The sequence below is a fragment of the Motacilla alba genome, chromosome 4 (assembly GCF_015832195.1).
Source record: "Motacilla alba alba isolate MOTALB_02 chromosome 4, Motacilla_alba_V1.0_pri, whole genome shotgun sequence".
In the NCBI taxonomy this organism is placed as follows: Eukaryota; Metazoa; Chordata; class Aves; order Passeriformes; family Motacillidae; genus Motacilla; species Motacilla alba.
The window spans coordinates 56,512,134-56,527,954 of record NC_052019.1 but is presented as its reverse complement, the minus strand read 5'-3'; the positions used below and the strand labels follow the sequence as shown (position 1 = coordinate 56,527,954).

The 15,821-nt window shown below is 37.7% G+C and overlaps 1 protein-coding gene across 8 annotated transcripts in view; it reads left to right on the top strand.

Moving 5' to 3' along the window:
* The window catches only part of ANAPC10 (anaphase promoting complex subunit 10), a 137,841-nt gene that overhangs the window by 2,497 nt on the left and 119,523 nt on the right, over positions 1 to 15,821 (top strand). For 3 of the 8 annotated variants that reach the window (XM_038136695.1, XM_038136703.1, XM_038136698.1), the window contains exons 2-4: positions 5,849 to 5,965; positions 7,268 to 7,358; positions 8,096 to 8,216. In XM_038136695.1, the coding sequence (XP_037992623.1) occupies positions 5,849 to 5,965; positions 7,268 to 7,358; positions 8,096 to 8,216 (329 nt within the window). Of the gene's footprint in view, positions 1 to 53; positions 144 to 324; positions 366 to 2,405; positions 2,517 to 5,848; positions 5,966 to 7,267; positions 7,359 to 8,095; positions 8,217 to 15,821 lie in introns of those variants that run through there. The other 5 variants (XM_038136699.1, XM_038136701.1, XM_038136700.1 and 2 more) reach the window with 5 other exon arrangements.

Sequence of the window (15,821 nt, the reverse complement as noted above, 5' to 3'; positions counted from 1 at the left end):
GCCGGCACGCAGCTGTCCCGCCCATGGCGTCGTGTGAGGGGCGGCCCCGGCGCCTGAGGGGGAGCGGGCGGGGCGGCGCGCGCGCACTGCCGTCCCTCCGCTGCGGCGGCGGCGGCCGTTCCCGGCGGGATCACGTGGGAAAGGTGGGAGCTGCGGCTCTACCGGGGCTATGAGGGGAGGACAAGGAGGAGGAGGAGGAAGGGCCAGCCCGGGCAGAAGCTCGGCTGGCTGAGGCGGCGTGTTCGCGCCGGGTCTGGGGGCTGCCCAGCCGGCGCCTTCCGCCGTGCGTGCGGGGCTCTTGCGGCGCCCCCTTGGCCGCAGAGCGGAGCCGGGCTGGGATCCGGCGGGGCCCGTGCCGTGAGTAGGTGCTGCTGCTTTATTTCCCATACTAAAGCGGTTTGTAGGCCTGGGGGCCAACGGCCCCAACATAGTGTTGTAAACCTGGTTAATTTTCATTGTATTTATTTAATATTGTTACAGTTATAACTAATGTAGTTAATGTTGGTTGAAAGCCCTACGAACAAGTCGTGGGGGGACGGCTACCGGTTGGTTTCTCAAAGCGGCTTCATCCTCTGGTTGCTCTTGGTTTTCGCGACAGCTTCCACTTAATATTTACACTCCTTGTAAATATGTGCTTGCCTCCTTTAAGGATCAGCTTGTAGCCTTACCAGGTAACTTTGGAAAGTCTGGGCTTTCACAAAAATATATTTTAAAAAAGTATTTTTTTTAGATTTATTAGGAATATATGTATAAAATTGCTACTATAACTCTTTTAATTCTCTTTAATGAAGTTATTTTTGACAATGAAAGTCTAGTAATTTTCACTGATAGGTTTAAAGCAATGCGCTGGAGGCAGGGTAAAAATAATAAGTTTATTGAAGTTTGATTGAGAGAATAATCTGAGGGATCAAATGTACAGGTGAGCTAGTTAAAATAGGGTGCTGCTGAACACTTACTATCATTATTAAATATTAATTGAACATTAGTAATTGTAATATTTAATGCTTAATTTTCCATCTAATTAAAAAACAGGAAGCCTAGTGAGAGGCTGGTTTTCAGATATATCTTGAGATCTTTAAAGGCCTTAGATGAGTGAGGGTCCAGCCAAAGAAAATGAGAGCAGGGACCAGAGCTTGTAAATGAGTAGTGCAGTTAAGAAAATCAGGATATCTTAGGAAATTGAATTCCCTTCTGTTAAGAACAAGAAAAGCAGTCTTATGGATGTGGCAAAAATGTTGAAGTAGTCAGTGCAGCCTTTGTTCAGTTTTCCTGGAAAGGCTGTAGTCAGATATTTGCTAAAACTAAATAAAATTGTATGATTGGAATGCAATCAGAGTATTACTTCTTAAAAGAATAAAAAAAGAGAGACAAGCCAGATGGTCTCTGATCTCCTGAATGATTCTGAGGAGGTGGTTTGGGAAGGGAATTTGTCAGTAAGTAGAGGACAATTAAAATCAGTGTGCACACAGGAAATATTCTAGTGTGGCTTGTTGAGAGAAGTGTGGATTAAACTTTTTTTTTTACAATAGCCAATGCAGTTAATAAGGGGGGAGTATGAGGAGTATGCCTTGAGTTTTACAGGATTTCTGCCATTGTTCAAGCTACTGGAGTGTGCTCTAAAAATAATTATTTTAAAAAATATTTTTAAGAGCTTTTGAATCTGATTTGTAAATGACTCACTTTTAAACAGCGGTATCATGAAACGTGCTCCTGGAGAGTTCAGTTTTGAGTGTATTTTCACTATTCCCTGGAATTCTCTGGAATGTGAAATAGAAAGTTGAAAGTATTGCAAGCATTGTACAGCTAAGGATTGGAATTAGAAACCACCTTGATAAGCTTGGTAGCAGGCTGGAAATCAGTGTAACTAAGCTCAGTTAACAGGAACTGAGGGAGGAACATAGGAATAAAAAAATCATAGGCCTGGTTAGTGGAAAGAATGTCAGTGAACAGCATACAGTATCCCAAAAAACACTGGGCATTTATACTGCATTTTAGCACTGTAATGCATAGTAAAATCAATATTAATTGAGAATTATGTTGTTTCAACTACCCAGGTGTTGCTTTGTCACACTAGCAAGTGTGAGTAAATATAAAGACAAGGGAAGTGATTACTCTGATGAAAGAGGGTCTTAGCTGAAATGGTCTGGTTATTTTTTAAAACAACAGTGCTGGATATCTAGACTCTGCAAGAATATTAGGTTTATGAAACTTTGTGAGGGGAGCTTGAAAGGCATAGGCACTGGAAAAGAGGAAACTAAGAGCAGATTTGATGAGTGCCTTCACATCAATAGAAGGGTTGCTGTGTAAAGGCCAGTGGTTAACAAGTCTTTGAGTTCTCTGTAGATCAAGAGATGCTTGTTTTTAGGTGGTGATACTTGATTTGGATGCTAAAGGAAAATCTTTAGCTTTCAGGTTGATGAAACCTGAAGCTGGTGTCCGCAGATCTCTTGCTGGAGAAGTAAATGTCTGGACAGACATCTTTCAGGTACAGTCAGGTCTCTCAAGGGCCCTTACAGGTGTGTATTTAAATAGTTCTGTGCATGCAGCATAGTAGAATTGCAAGTTTTAATAGGGAAAGATTGCTTTGGAATCTGCAAGTTTCCTTGAGCTGGGATTTTTGTGGAGGTTTAGTAGGAAAGGCCCATGATGTATCCTTTGGTATTTCCTCTTGGGTGTGTTATGTGCTTACACAAGGGTTTGCTTCCAGGTGTGCAGCTTTTAAAGGTGTCTCCTGCTGGTACCCTGAGAACAACCTGGCTGGTTTGGCTGGGGAAGGCAGACCAACCATTCCAGAAGGAAGTCCAACCATTTAAATCCATTTCACTCTCTTCATAAACTGTGCTTGCTAAAACATCTTCATTTGGTGGTTACAGGGCTGGAAAGTTTTCTGGAAAAGAGAGAATTTACGTGAGAAAGATGAGGGATAAAGAGTTCAAGGAGGGGGGAAAAAGCTGCTGCTTTGTCTTGACCAAAGGATGTGCAAACCACAGAGGGGAAAATGGCAAAATGGAAGTGTGGCCTTGATCATGTCATGAAGACATTCATAAATTCATGCTGTTAATAAGTAAACAGCAGCCTGTTAATGATCTTTTGGAATAAAGATGTTTCCAGCCAGTGCTTCTAAAGATGTGGTGTGTCTTTTAATTTTTCGGCACATGTCAAGGAGAAGGCCTTCTAAAAATATTACTTGTTTTTACACAGCCTAAAAATGCAAAGAAAAGTTTTATTAGGTGACTTAAATTCCTTGTAGAGCTAAGTATTGATGTCTCATTTAAAATGAGGTGCTTTGACTTCTGCTAGTAAAATGTCCAGAGGTGTTACTTGAGTGAGCTGGCCTGTTGCTACGTTATTTTTCCTTAGTACTTCTATCAGCTTTCAGGTTTTAAAGTTCTGAGTATTGGAGAGCTACATTCTATCCAGAATGTACTGTTCTTGAGCAGAACTTCCTTCATGAAAATCTGACTCATTTAGTTCAACCATTGAAAATGTTCAGTCTTTCTCGTCACTAGTACACAATATGTGGCTGATTTATTTGCCAGCAGTGGTTTGGAGTTGAAGTTTTGGGGTTTGAGAATCTTTTCCTGTTAGATAAAAAGAAATAAGCTCAGTTTAAAACTGTAGGGAACTTGAATGGTGTTTCCTGCTGTGTATTTCAGACCCCCAAAATGTAATGCCTCCAACTTTTGAGAACCAGTGCAATACAAGTCTTGCATTATTAAGTTATTTAGAACTTTGTTCTGTGTGCTGAAGCTTATAAGAAAGTTCAACATCATTATGTTAAGGTATTCTGCATATTTTGAAAATTCCAATAATTTTTTTCTAAAAGCAAAAATAAGTTTGTGATGTAATCTGAGTAAGCAATGTAATTTCTGTGATTTCCTTTGTTTTGGTGGGTTTTGATGGGCTGTTTACATAATCCCTGTTGTCTTAAGGGTGGGATTTGGAGTTTTTCATTCATTTTCTCTTGAAGTCAAAAGAGTGTCAAGACTTGCTGGTGATAATATTCAAAAGATGTTTTTTGTGATGTTTTTGAGATGTCATCACTTGAATTACAAGAGAACTATTTAGCTGTATTTTGTGAGGTTGAAATTTCTATGTATATTTTTAGAGGTCACAAGAGCAGTATTTTTGGTGTCTGTATAAATCTGAGAATTAAAATGAATGCAAGTCAACCTCTCTTAATTCACTGTCACAACAGTAAAAAAAAAAAGAAATTGCTCAGCGTTTGGATTAGAAGGTCCTTTGAGCTTTAAAATTCACAAGTCCAGGATAATAGTCTCCTCAGTGCTTAATAAACATAGTTTGAATTTTGGTGCAGCATGAGGGGTGGACTAGATGATTTTTGAAGGTCCCTTCCACCACTCCAAACCATGTGATTCTGTGAAAAACGTTTGTTTTTCAAGTAGCTGTAAACTAAATGTTTTTAATTTTTTTTCTGAGTTTTTTTAAAACTTGGATGGCGTTATAATTAATGCCTGTGAATATATATATATGACATCTGTGAATATATATATATGACATCTGTAGGATTAGCTTCATAGTGTCCAAAGTCTGTTCTGAGAGGATGGTGTTTGAACAAGGATTTTGTCTGAAGCCTTTTGTGACACTCGCTGTTGCCAGTATTTATATTTTTCTACACATGCTATTATTTCTTCAGATTTTGTTTATGGTAGTTAGGACTGCAGTCTTGTATATGAGAAACCAGGTAAAATGTCTGTGTCAAGTCTTATGTTTGCAAAATTAAAAGAAGATACTTAAGGGCCAATAGAAAGAGTTGGTGCACCTAGAGAATTCAAATTTCCCGTGGGAGTGTTTAGCTGCAGAGCCACTGGTACATAGAAAATGTTGTCTCTGCCTGGTGCCAGTTCTGTTGGTGGGTAGGGCATGGATCTTGTGAGTCCCAGCCCAACTCAGTCCCTTATTTGCTGTCTGGGAGAGGAACTGGAAGACTTTTTCAGAGATTTGAGCATGATGTGATGTCATGCATGTAAGCAAAGCATGGCAGGTCAGCTCTAATTCTCTGACTCTTTACTGCTCTATGTTTAATTTGAAGCTTTAATGTAGTTCTTTTCATGGAACTTATGTTTCTTTGGAATTGTAAAAAAATATTTCAAGCTATTTCCTAGGAAATAGTCAGGTGCTCTGTACTTTACAAAACCCAGCTTAATTAAGCTGTCGTATATGTGGTGATAGTCTGGGTGTTGAGGCTGAGTGTGATTACTTGAACAATGCAAGTCACAAGTTAATGATTCCAGATGAAGTTGTAAAGTTCAGGAAATGGTCTGTGAATAAATGTGGCTATAACCAATTGCTACAAATTATACAGTTTGTTTAAACTCCCATTTCCTATTTTAGGGGACAAGTATCCCTTGCTCTAGTTTCTGAATTTGTAGATTAAGAGAACTTTTAAATGTATCTGTGGGAGAGAATGAAGTTGTACTGCTAGCCTTTAACATTTTCAGTTTTAATGTCGTGAAAAACAGAACTGTAAAAACCAAATTCTGAAACCCTGACTAACTCTATATGCATATATTAGAATGATACAAGTAATGTATGTCTTAAGGATGTTTTGAGTTCTTAGGGACACAAAATTTACACATATGTGGAACATCTTACATATATTGCGCATATATATTCTTATATATTTATACATATTGCTTTGTATATATAAATAAAATGTTCTACAGACATGCAAAAATGTATGTATGTATATGTATAAACCACAGATTTTGTAGGCTGTTATAAAAGTGTGAGGCCAAAGAATTAACCTATGTGAACATATAAAATCCTTTAATTTTCTCATCAAGCTAAAAGTATGTCAACTAACTCACTTGTTTTCTCTCACTAGACATGACTACCCCAAACAAGACCCCACCTGGTGCTGATCCAAAGCAGTTAGAGAGGACTGGTACTGTTAGAGAAATAGGCTCCCAAGCAGTTTGGTCTCTTTCATCCTGTAAGCCAGGTAAATCACAGCAATGATGTAAAAAGTTGAATGTACATTTATGTTTTGGGAGGAAGACATCCACAGCAGTAAAACTGCTGTAGTTACTACAAATAATGTTGGCCTTATCTATGTGATACAATATGAAAGTTATAACTGTATCAGAAATCCTTCTGTGAGGAATGATCTGATGATCTGATATGAACTAAACAGAACTCCTACTTTTTTTTTTTAAATATTTTATTTTATTTACATGGTGAACAAACTAAGCCACGTGAGCAGAATCACACCCAGCACCACGAAATTGTTTCTATGCCTTTGCATTTTGTCTGGGTGTCTTCCATTTATAACTAAGGATGACTGTGCAGCTGGGTGACCTAAATGTTCTGCCTGAACTTTGAAACTTTGTGTGGGCTCAGCTGTTACAGGGTGGCCCTAAAACCCTGCAAGTAAAATGAGCCTGTGGTCCTGAGGGGCAGTTAGTGATACCTGCTCAAAATATCTGAAAATCTGTATTCTTTCCCTTTGGGGTGGTTGAGTTGCTATTTCAGAAATATCTGTTGGGAATTGATCAGCTGTCTTGCTGCAGCCTAGGGTTAGTGATCCCTTTATGTCACAATATTGTGCTCAGGCTGAATGACTTTGGTCTGAAATCCTGGAATATTGGAGAAAAGAAGTCTCGTGGTTTTGTTGCTTAAACAGGCTGGGGGAAATTTTTTATTGCAGATTAAACTTCAGCTGCTATATTAGAACTGCAGCTAGTGTGGACAATCAATAAAAGGATGTGATTAGTGAAAGGATAATGAGGGAATAGAAAATACAAAGCTGGAGCTGCTTCTTCAAATGTGATGGCATTAACCTTAAGAATACTGTTTTTGCCATCTATTGCCTGTTCTAGCTAGTACTTGAAAAAACAAAAATATTTCAGGACATGACTTGAAAAGAAAATGTTACATTTGGCTAAAATTTTATAGTGAATGGTCTCCGCTGATGATTTTTCTTTAGTTCAGCAGTTAAGTTACAGAAGACATGGAAAAGTCTAACTGTTAATTGTTGCTTTTGCAGCCAATATGAATTACTACTTAACCACTTGAAATTCCAGGACATGTTGACATGGATTTGCACCCCACAGACCTCAACAGTATTGAATCTCTTCAGATTCCTCTATTTCAGTTTCGTGTCAGAAAAGTGTGGGTGCACCTTGGATATCTAGACATATTTCCTAATATGTTAACTTGGGAGACATTTGTAACAGTTGAAGAAGGGCTACATTTGCATCACAGAAACGGGATATTCAAGATTATCACATTTTCTTTTTCTTAGGGTTTGGAGTGGATCAGTTACGAGATGATAATCTAGAAACTTACTGGCAGTCAGATGGATCACAGCCTCATTTGGTGAACATCCAATTTAGGTATTAAAATATACTCCCTGTGGGTTAGGGTGCTTTGTACCATTCAATAAGATAGGAATTCTGGAAATGCAAGAACTCCTGGGTTAGTTCTGTTACCCAGCTGGTAAGAAGGCAGGTAACGTTTCTAAAAATGAGATTTTCAAATGTTATGATCACTAAATGCCTAAATAAGCAACAAAAAGGAATGTTTAAGGGTATGTCAGTTGTGACAGCATCACATTTACTCATGTAAGGTGACTTATGTCCTGATTTTGTGTCTTTGAGTGTCATTTGGAGGGTAGATTACTCTTATGTAACCTAACAAATGAGTTTGAGACACCTTTTTTTTATGCTGTCCTGTGTAGGATGCCTTTAGTACTTTTTCTTTAACCAAACTTGAGAAGAGATGTTTGTCCCCCTTTTTTATTTACTTTTTTTAAAAGGCCTTGGTCTAGTAAGAGAGCCCATATTTGAAAAGCCTAACTTAAGCTTCATTATATACAAGTGCATATTTGGCATCTGTTTCTTGGTACACTGACATTTCTGAAGGCAGGCGAAGGAGAATGGTGAAAATCAACTATGTGCATAATGTAATGTGGAAAATCACCTGGTTCTTCAACAGCAAGTTTCTTATGAATCACTAGGCACACTTACATTAATTTTCAGAACATTTAAATCCTTAGTTGTTGAAAGTTAGCAACAAATTCATCCTGAATATTTTTTAATGATGCTTACATGCCTTGTGTTGCTTCTTGCAGAAGAAAAACAACAGTGAAGACCTTATGTATTTATGCAGACTACAAATCTGATGAAAGTTACACTCCAAGCAAGATCTCTGTCAGAGTAGGAAATAATTTTCATAATCTCCAGGAAATCCGGGTAGGTCAATGATGCTTTGCGTTCTATCTTAAAACAGTTCTTCTCTCTTGTTAGGACATCTGATGTAATAAAGTGGTTTCTGGAGGTAAAACATTGCATTGTGCTTGAAGGGGGAAAATGGCTGGGTTTATTTTGATGTTTGCTTTTAGTTTTTATCTTGTAAATTTAGTAGATTGGTTTCTGTTTTTTTCTATCAGACTCTTCTTCCAAACGTCATTATAACTGAATATGTTCATAAACTAAGGTTTACTTTTGAATATAGTTTCTAATTTTTTTTTGTTTTTAATACTGGACAGTCACTAAGATATAAAAATTTTGAATGGGATGCATTTTTTGAACAATATGAAGCAAAATCCAATTTTCAGTTTTTCAGATTGATTTAAGATTTTGCATGAGACAGAGTTGTAGTGTTTTGTTAGTGTTTTTATTTATAAAAAGATCAAATCCAGTATTTTTTATGGTGATGCTTCTAGTCAGAAGTGTGATAATATTTGAATTGCTTTAAGTGCTTAGTTTTGCTTATCTTTTGGTTAACGGTAAAAGCAGATTTGAAATAATCCATGATCTTGCTCCATGTCCATCTTGGAAGCTAATTGGATTACTTATAAGCAGGTATCTTTGCTCATTCTGAGTCAGGGTAGCCTCCTGTTTCAAATTCCTCTTCTCTGGACCTCAGCAGTTACTGGCTGGTATTTTTGGAAGGTTTAACTTACCAGCCTTATATGGCAAATATTACAATAACAGAAGGATTGGGATGATGAGAAAAGGGTGGTGCTAAATGGTGGTTTGAATTTTTACTTCTGGGATTTTTATTTTCTTCACTTTGGTTTTCAGTCTCAACAATCCAAAGTCCCAAGAGGAAGTTGTAAGTAGAAAGCTGTAGATGCTGTGGGAGTAAAAAATAGTGTAGCAGAGATGTCTATTAGCATTATATATCTATGTACATCCTTTCAATGATTTGTGATGTTCTCTCAAGTTACACTTTTCTTCCTAAATCTTAAATGGGAGGCTCTTGACGTGTTTTATATTTCTTTAATTAATTAAATGTTCTTTCAGAAGAAATAAATCATCACGTTATTTTGACTTTCATCAGTTGTAAATTCTGCCGTTCCATCTTCCTGATTGTATTGTAGCAATTTGGGAGCTGCGCAGTATCTGAGGAAGGGCAGCTGGATCCTTTCACCTGTTAGGCTGTGGGTCAGTTTTCCGAGTATCCACTAGATGTCATTGTTGTCCTTAATGATCACTTTGATTTTTGCACTTTTATCTGCCCTTTCAATAACTAAATGATTATTGTCCTTTTTGTAGTCATGCTTAGTACAGCACTATACATCTCGCTGCCTAATTTAACTTTTTCATACAGCAGTAAACACCTGCTCTTGAGGGCATGTGTGTGATTAATGTATTAAAGATCTATAAAGCAATAAAATGTATAACAAGTGTATTAGTTTTCTCCAGTGTCTCAGGCAGTATTTCTTTAGCTCTTTCCTTGCCAAACTCAGGATTCTATGCATAATGTATGTAGTTAAAAATGGTGCTTCTATATGAAACAAGTTACCAGTATTTTTTATGGTATGTGACTATAATATGATGCATGACAGAGTAATTCTTATGCATACCACATGCTCTTGTGCTTTTTTTACTTCCAAACTGAGGAGAAAATATGGTCACGCTTCTTATTAATGAGATGCAATATTCTGATGCTGTAAAATGCTTGTGACTGTCATCACCATGATGTTACATGTTGCTAGCAATTTTCATATTTTCTAAACTGCTTGATACTGTTTCTTGAATTTTCCTTCAGTCTTGAGACTTTCTTCAGCTTCTCTGACACATGGGGAGGTTATTAAAGCAGTGTGAACTGTTATGAGCTCTTTACAGAAATCTGCTTAATTATACAATGATTCCATTGGCATCAGTACTGATTAACTGGGTGGAAAATCAGGCTAAAGCATTTTATATTTTTCCATGGATGCTTGCCCAACTCATAGCGTGTAATGAATGTGTTTTCTTTCCTAATGGTCTGATTTTCAACACAATGCTATATGCTGTTGAGCTAGACATTGTCACAAATACATGATCAGCTTGAGTTTGTATTCTAGGTCGTAGGCATATCTTGTTTGGAACCTAAAATGAATTTATTTTCCAAATAAAAGGTTTCTTCCCCCTTGTTTGTACCCCATGGTGAGAACAGCCCTTGCAATTTGGCAGGATTATTCCCTTGCTCACTGCAGTTAAGGTATGTGCACTCAGCCTTCTCCTATGGCACTTAAGTGCCATTGTACCACAGCTGTCAAGCTTGGAGAGCAAATATTTTCTCATTTGCAGTTATGGAGTTTTCCCACATGATGGTACAAACAGTCTGGATGGACCAGATAATCTGTAGAGGCATTTTTGGAACAGCATCCAGACTCCTCAGGATATGATTTAAGTTATTACACTTTTTCATTGAAAATAACTCACTGCAAAGGATATGAGTGAAATGCTGTTTGTGAGAGATCTCTGGTCTCGTCAAGTGATGCTTACCTGTTTATTGCATTTGTACCTCTCCAAGACATTCAGATGTTCAGCAATTCATTTTGCTGTAAGGAGATTAAGTGTTTTGATGCTAAGTGCAGGTGGTATTTCAGAGTATAGTCTCAATCATCAGTCATATGTAATATATATACACACACCTTGTAGTTAACAGTGTTTTCTGCTGTCAGCTTATAAAGTGGGACCTTTACATAGACTCAGGTGAAAGCCCTTTAATCTTAATACACCTTTGTTGGCAACAGTATGAGGCCTTTGTTTTAGGTTTTTGTTGGAGTTCTTTTGTTTGTTTGTTTACTTTTCCTTTGGACTGCTGTCTGGTTTGTTTTCAGTTTCTCTTCTATCCCTTTTGGCCTTGCCTGGTGTTTTGTAGCCAGGTGCAAGCACAGCAGCCTCCCTGGTGGCATGGATTTGTGGCTGAGCACCACGGACAGGGCTCCTTCTTCACTCTTTGAAGAGATTCTGCACTAGAGAGGGGAGTTACCAACTGGAGGAATGCCCAAGCTGGGAGGCTTTTCCAAGAGGTAGTTAAGGAAGTGACCCCACTGTAATGCCTTTACTGCTTCGGTGTCCAGTGACTGTAGTGAAGAGGTTGGACTTAGCCAGACATTTTCTGAAACCCAGCAGTGAGCAATCTTCACCCGTTTTCTGTACGTGGAGTATACTTAGATCCCGAGGAGTGAGGACATGCTGGCTTGTCATAGGGCTGTTGCAAGGTAATCAACCAAGAAAATGTATTTTTTTGAGTCTCTAATCAAACATCTCTAAGGTGCATTTTAAACTGCTTTCCACTGAAGGTGGAATACTGAGTTGTTACTCCTTTAGATTCCTGACTAAGCTTCAGGTACTTTGGTTAGAAATATTCCTGTGTGTTCTATGTTCCATTCAAGAAAAGAGGCATTTCTGACCCCTAATTATTCCTTGGGTTCAGAATGTCAATTAAGAATAGTCAGTCTGCTTTCTGCAAACTACTCTTGATGCCAAGAAAGGATTGAGTAAATTTTAGTTTTATAGAATTTCAGTCTTTCCTGTCTGTCTCTAGGATGTTCTGTAAATGCAATCATCACACCAGTTGTTCATTTTGATTGTTATCTTGCTGTTAATACTGGCTGAGTATGGATTTGTTTCATCAGGATGTGCACAGATGCACTGTTCCGTATATCTTAAGTTTACTGGTGGTGGAAATCTGCAAAACAGGGGAGTAGAATGCTCCACTGGTATTGCTTACTTATTAAGCCTTGTCATGGGTAGGAATCAAATTTCAGAAAAAAGGTTATTTCCATTTGTACTCTGTACAAATTTCCACCTTCCAGCAGAGGATATTTTGTGAATCCCCAACTGAGATGTTCATATGAACTCATCTTTACAAAAAGAAGGCAAATTAAATGATGTAACATCACTGTTCCCTGCCAATATCATCATCACTGTAGGTGATATGACCTTTTCATCATGCATGTGTTTATGGAAATAACTAATATATGCTTCAAACTGTGGAAATTATGAAAAGGATTACAATTTTCCTGCCCTTTGATACTGTGGAATGGTAAGACATCAGAGCAGAGTTTTCTGTGCAGTCATGAAAAGTGCAGGTATTGAAATAGCCTTTTATGCATATGAGGTGTGTGTATACAAATAGAGAGGCCCACATTAGAACTAGTAGAACACTGAAAGATTATTTTGGCCCACACACTATAAAATTGCTAAGCATTATTATCTTACCTTGTTATGAAGTAGTATTTTAAGAGAAATAAGCATGTCTTCTGTAGAGGAAAACTAAACATGGTTTTTATGCTGTGGTATGTGTCGCATATAAAAGATATTTTTTCTTTTGTGTCTAAGCATTGAGAAACAAATCTATGAAGGAATCTTTTCTTGCCCTGGAAGGGCTCAGTTAGGTAAGGGTACCTTAAAAAGGCCCTGTATTTTTAATTCTGTCAGTCTGACTTTATTCTCTGAAGCAGAGGAAAAGCCATGTGAAACAATGTGGCAGCAGCTCTTTGGAAGGCAGGAAGTTGATGAAGTACAGAGCTTTCCTCGAGGGAACTCAAGTACAGAGAGCCTAGAAACTGATAGAAGCACTGAGTGTAACATATGTGTGAAAACCTCTCCTGCACTTACAACCTTTTTCATGATTATTCATTTAAATTCCACTATGGAAAAGAAATTGGAAAATCAACACCCTCACAGTAAAGAATTTATTGCTAATATCTAATCTTAACCTTAGTTTAAGGCCATTCCCCCTCGTCCTGTCATTACATGTCCTTGTAAAATGTCTCTGTTCCTCTTTTTGTAGGCTCCCTTAGGTACTGGAAGGCCACAATTAGGTCACACCTCCACCTTCTCTTCCTGTAGCAAGTGTTTGATTACCTTGTTTCATTTCTTTTATGTGCATGAAGTTCTCGTAGGAGGATTTACAAAGATTTCCCCCAAATCTTTGTTTTTTAAATTTTTTACTTCTGTAAAAATCTTCCTGGTACTAGTGGCTTAAAAATTCATATTTTTAAAACTGTGTGTTATCAGTGCAGGTAAACTGTCCTCCAGTGTGATGGGGGGAATTTTTCATTGGCTTTAATGCAAGCTTTCACTATTGTATTTTAATTACAATACTTTAAACAAATTCTCTGGTGGACATGAGCAGGTTGCACATATTGCTCTGTGTGTGAGGGGAAGAAGCCAGATGCTTGAACTTTTTAGATTGAAAACCAACTGCAAATTTTGGTGAACATATTTTCTAGCGCTCTTTTGATGTAGTATAATACTACTGTTGTAAAGTAATAATTGTATTAGTGTTAGGGGAAAAAACTGCTGGTTTTCCTTGATAGTTTCTCACCTTCTCTATATATCTGAAAGATTTATGCAGAGAAGTCTTCAATAATGGAGATCAGTGTACCAATAGGCCAACCCCTTCACCATTCCTAATTAGTATAAATGAAGGATCTCTCTTTTACAAGAAGATACTGTTATTAAGGGAGTACCTGTATGGTGAAGGGAACACATGTATATGTTAATAAAAGTTCTGTGAGAGTAGGGTCTGTCATTTTGCCTCTTTGCGCATTTTGCCAATGGCATGGCCATGCTGCTCATGTACAAGAGTTCTAACTGGAGCTGTGGAATAGTCTTCTTTTTTTCCCCTAATTTTATTTTTAACTCTACCAACTTCTGCAGCTGATTTGCACACACACACACATATACATACATATGCACACATTGTGCTTCTGGCTTTTGTGAAAACACTTTTTGTAGCCTTTAGCCCTTAGTGCTACATATAGCTTTGTTTCTTTTAAACTATGTATTTTTTCTTTTTAATGCCTGCATACAGCAGAGACGCTGATCTTTCTTCCTTTGATAGTATTACCAAATTTTTAGAGCTCTTAGAGTGATCAGTCAAATTTCTGTGTTCTTTAGCTTCTAGGAATTGTGTATTGATGCTATGTAGATATGATTGTAGATCATATCTATTTAAAACAGTAGCCCCCATGCCCTTCACTGCCTGAAATTTCCAAGTTGTAATCAAACTTATGTGCTATCAGACTGAGGGAAGAAAAGCATGTTTTTCTTTTACATGCTCAAAATGTAGTGAAAATCCCAGTGGACAGTCGTGTTTACAAGAGTAACTGTCTGCATTCAATTGTGGGTTATAAAAGTGCTTGCTTGAATAAATACACAGAGCTATCAGACAGAACAACCAATAGTTCGTTGGACTAATTGACCTTGTCAGTAGAATAGAAACACTTGCAAATAAAATTCCCATTGCCAGCAAAGTTGCAACTGAAAACCCCTGAAGAAACTGTGTATATCCTCTAACTATCTTGGAATGCAATGATTCAGGCAGCAGACATGTGCAGCGGGAGCGGGCAGGAGGGGGGAATCATTAACCAAGAAAGTTGTACATACCAGCAGTTTTCAGTGGGCTCCTTTTGCAATGTGAGGCTGTGTGCATTCCTCAAGTCATTAAGTAGCTCACTTTCCATATTCAGAGTTATGCTTTCTACCAGTTGTTACTACTTTTATCATCCCTTGGGTCCCTGTATGATTTGTTTTGCTGGTCTGCTTTTATTATAATGTAGCCTTTTCAGAAAAGGCAAAGGTGTTTGGCTGGTAACCACAGAATGTTGTAATGAGGGTGGAGTGTGTTTGTCATTCTGCAGCAATGGTTGACTTCCATGAATGCCAGTGTCTATAACCACACAGGCTGTGGCAGTTTATCTTTTGAATATATTCAGATTGCATAACAGTGGAAAAGAATCTCAGTAAATATTAGAATATCTCATCTTCCAATAAAAAGCACGATAGAACCATTTTTTTACTTTACCCAGTGATGAGTCATGTATCTTCCCATTAAAAAAAGGAAAATATTTCACTCCAGAAATAAGTCTTCACAAGTGAATTAGTCATATATCAGACATTTCCTTTTAAAAGTTTGGATAATGTCACACAGGTGGAAGTAGTATTAAAAAAAAAAACAACAGTGAAAGACACAACAGGCTTCACTGTGTACTATAAAAACATGATTTTATTTTGGTTAGAAAACAAAACAGGAAAAATGGCATTTGGAAAATAAAGTCTGAAAAATGGTCCAGTTAGCTGCTAAATAAACTTCAGAGATGAAGGTTTAAAAAAAACCACCAAGATTTGTAAAAGGAGGCAGGGGAGAATAGTGTATTTCACCTTAAGTAAGGGACAATGTGTAATAAGGGATTTTGTGGTTTTACAGCTCGGTGCATGTGTTTGAAAGCTGTTCTCTCAGCAACGTGGGTGGCAGGTTATGCTACCATATAATGTATTGTAGTTGGCTCTCCACACTTGTCAGGGTTAGCGTTCAACCATTCGGAAAATTTTCCCATTGTTCTATCATGTGAACCAAGGCTAGTGTTGAATTCCCAATAACCTTCTGCAGGAAAAAGAGGTTTAATTAGAAAGTTTGAAATTTGATTACTTCTGTTATTGTCTTAATGCACTTCTCTCTAATTTAGGTGCTTATCTGCAAATGCAATCAATTTTTGCTCAGGAAGATGAAAAACAAACTTAATTCTGTACTGCAGTTGCTTCCACAATTTAAAAAGAAAACTTGTA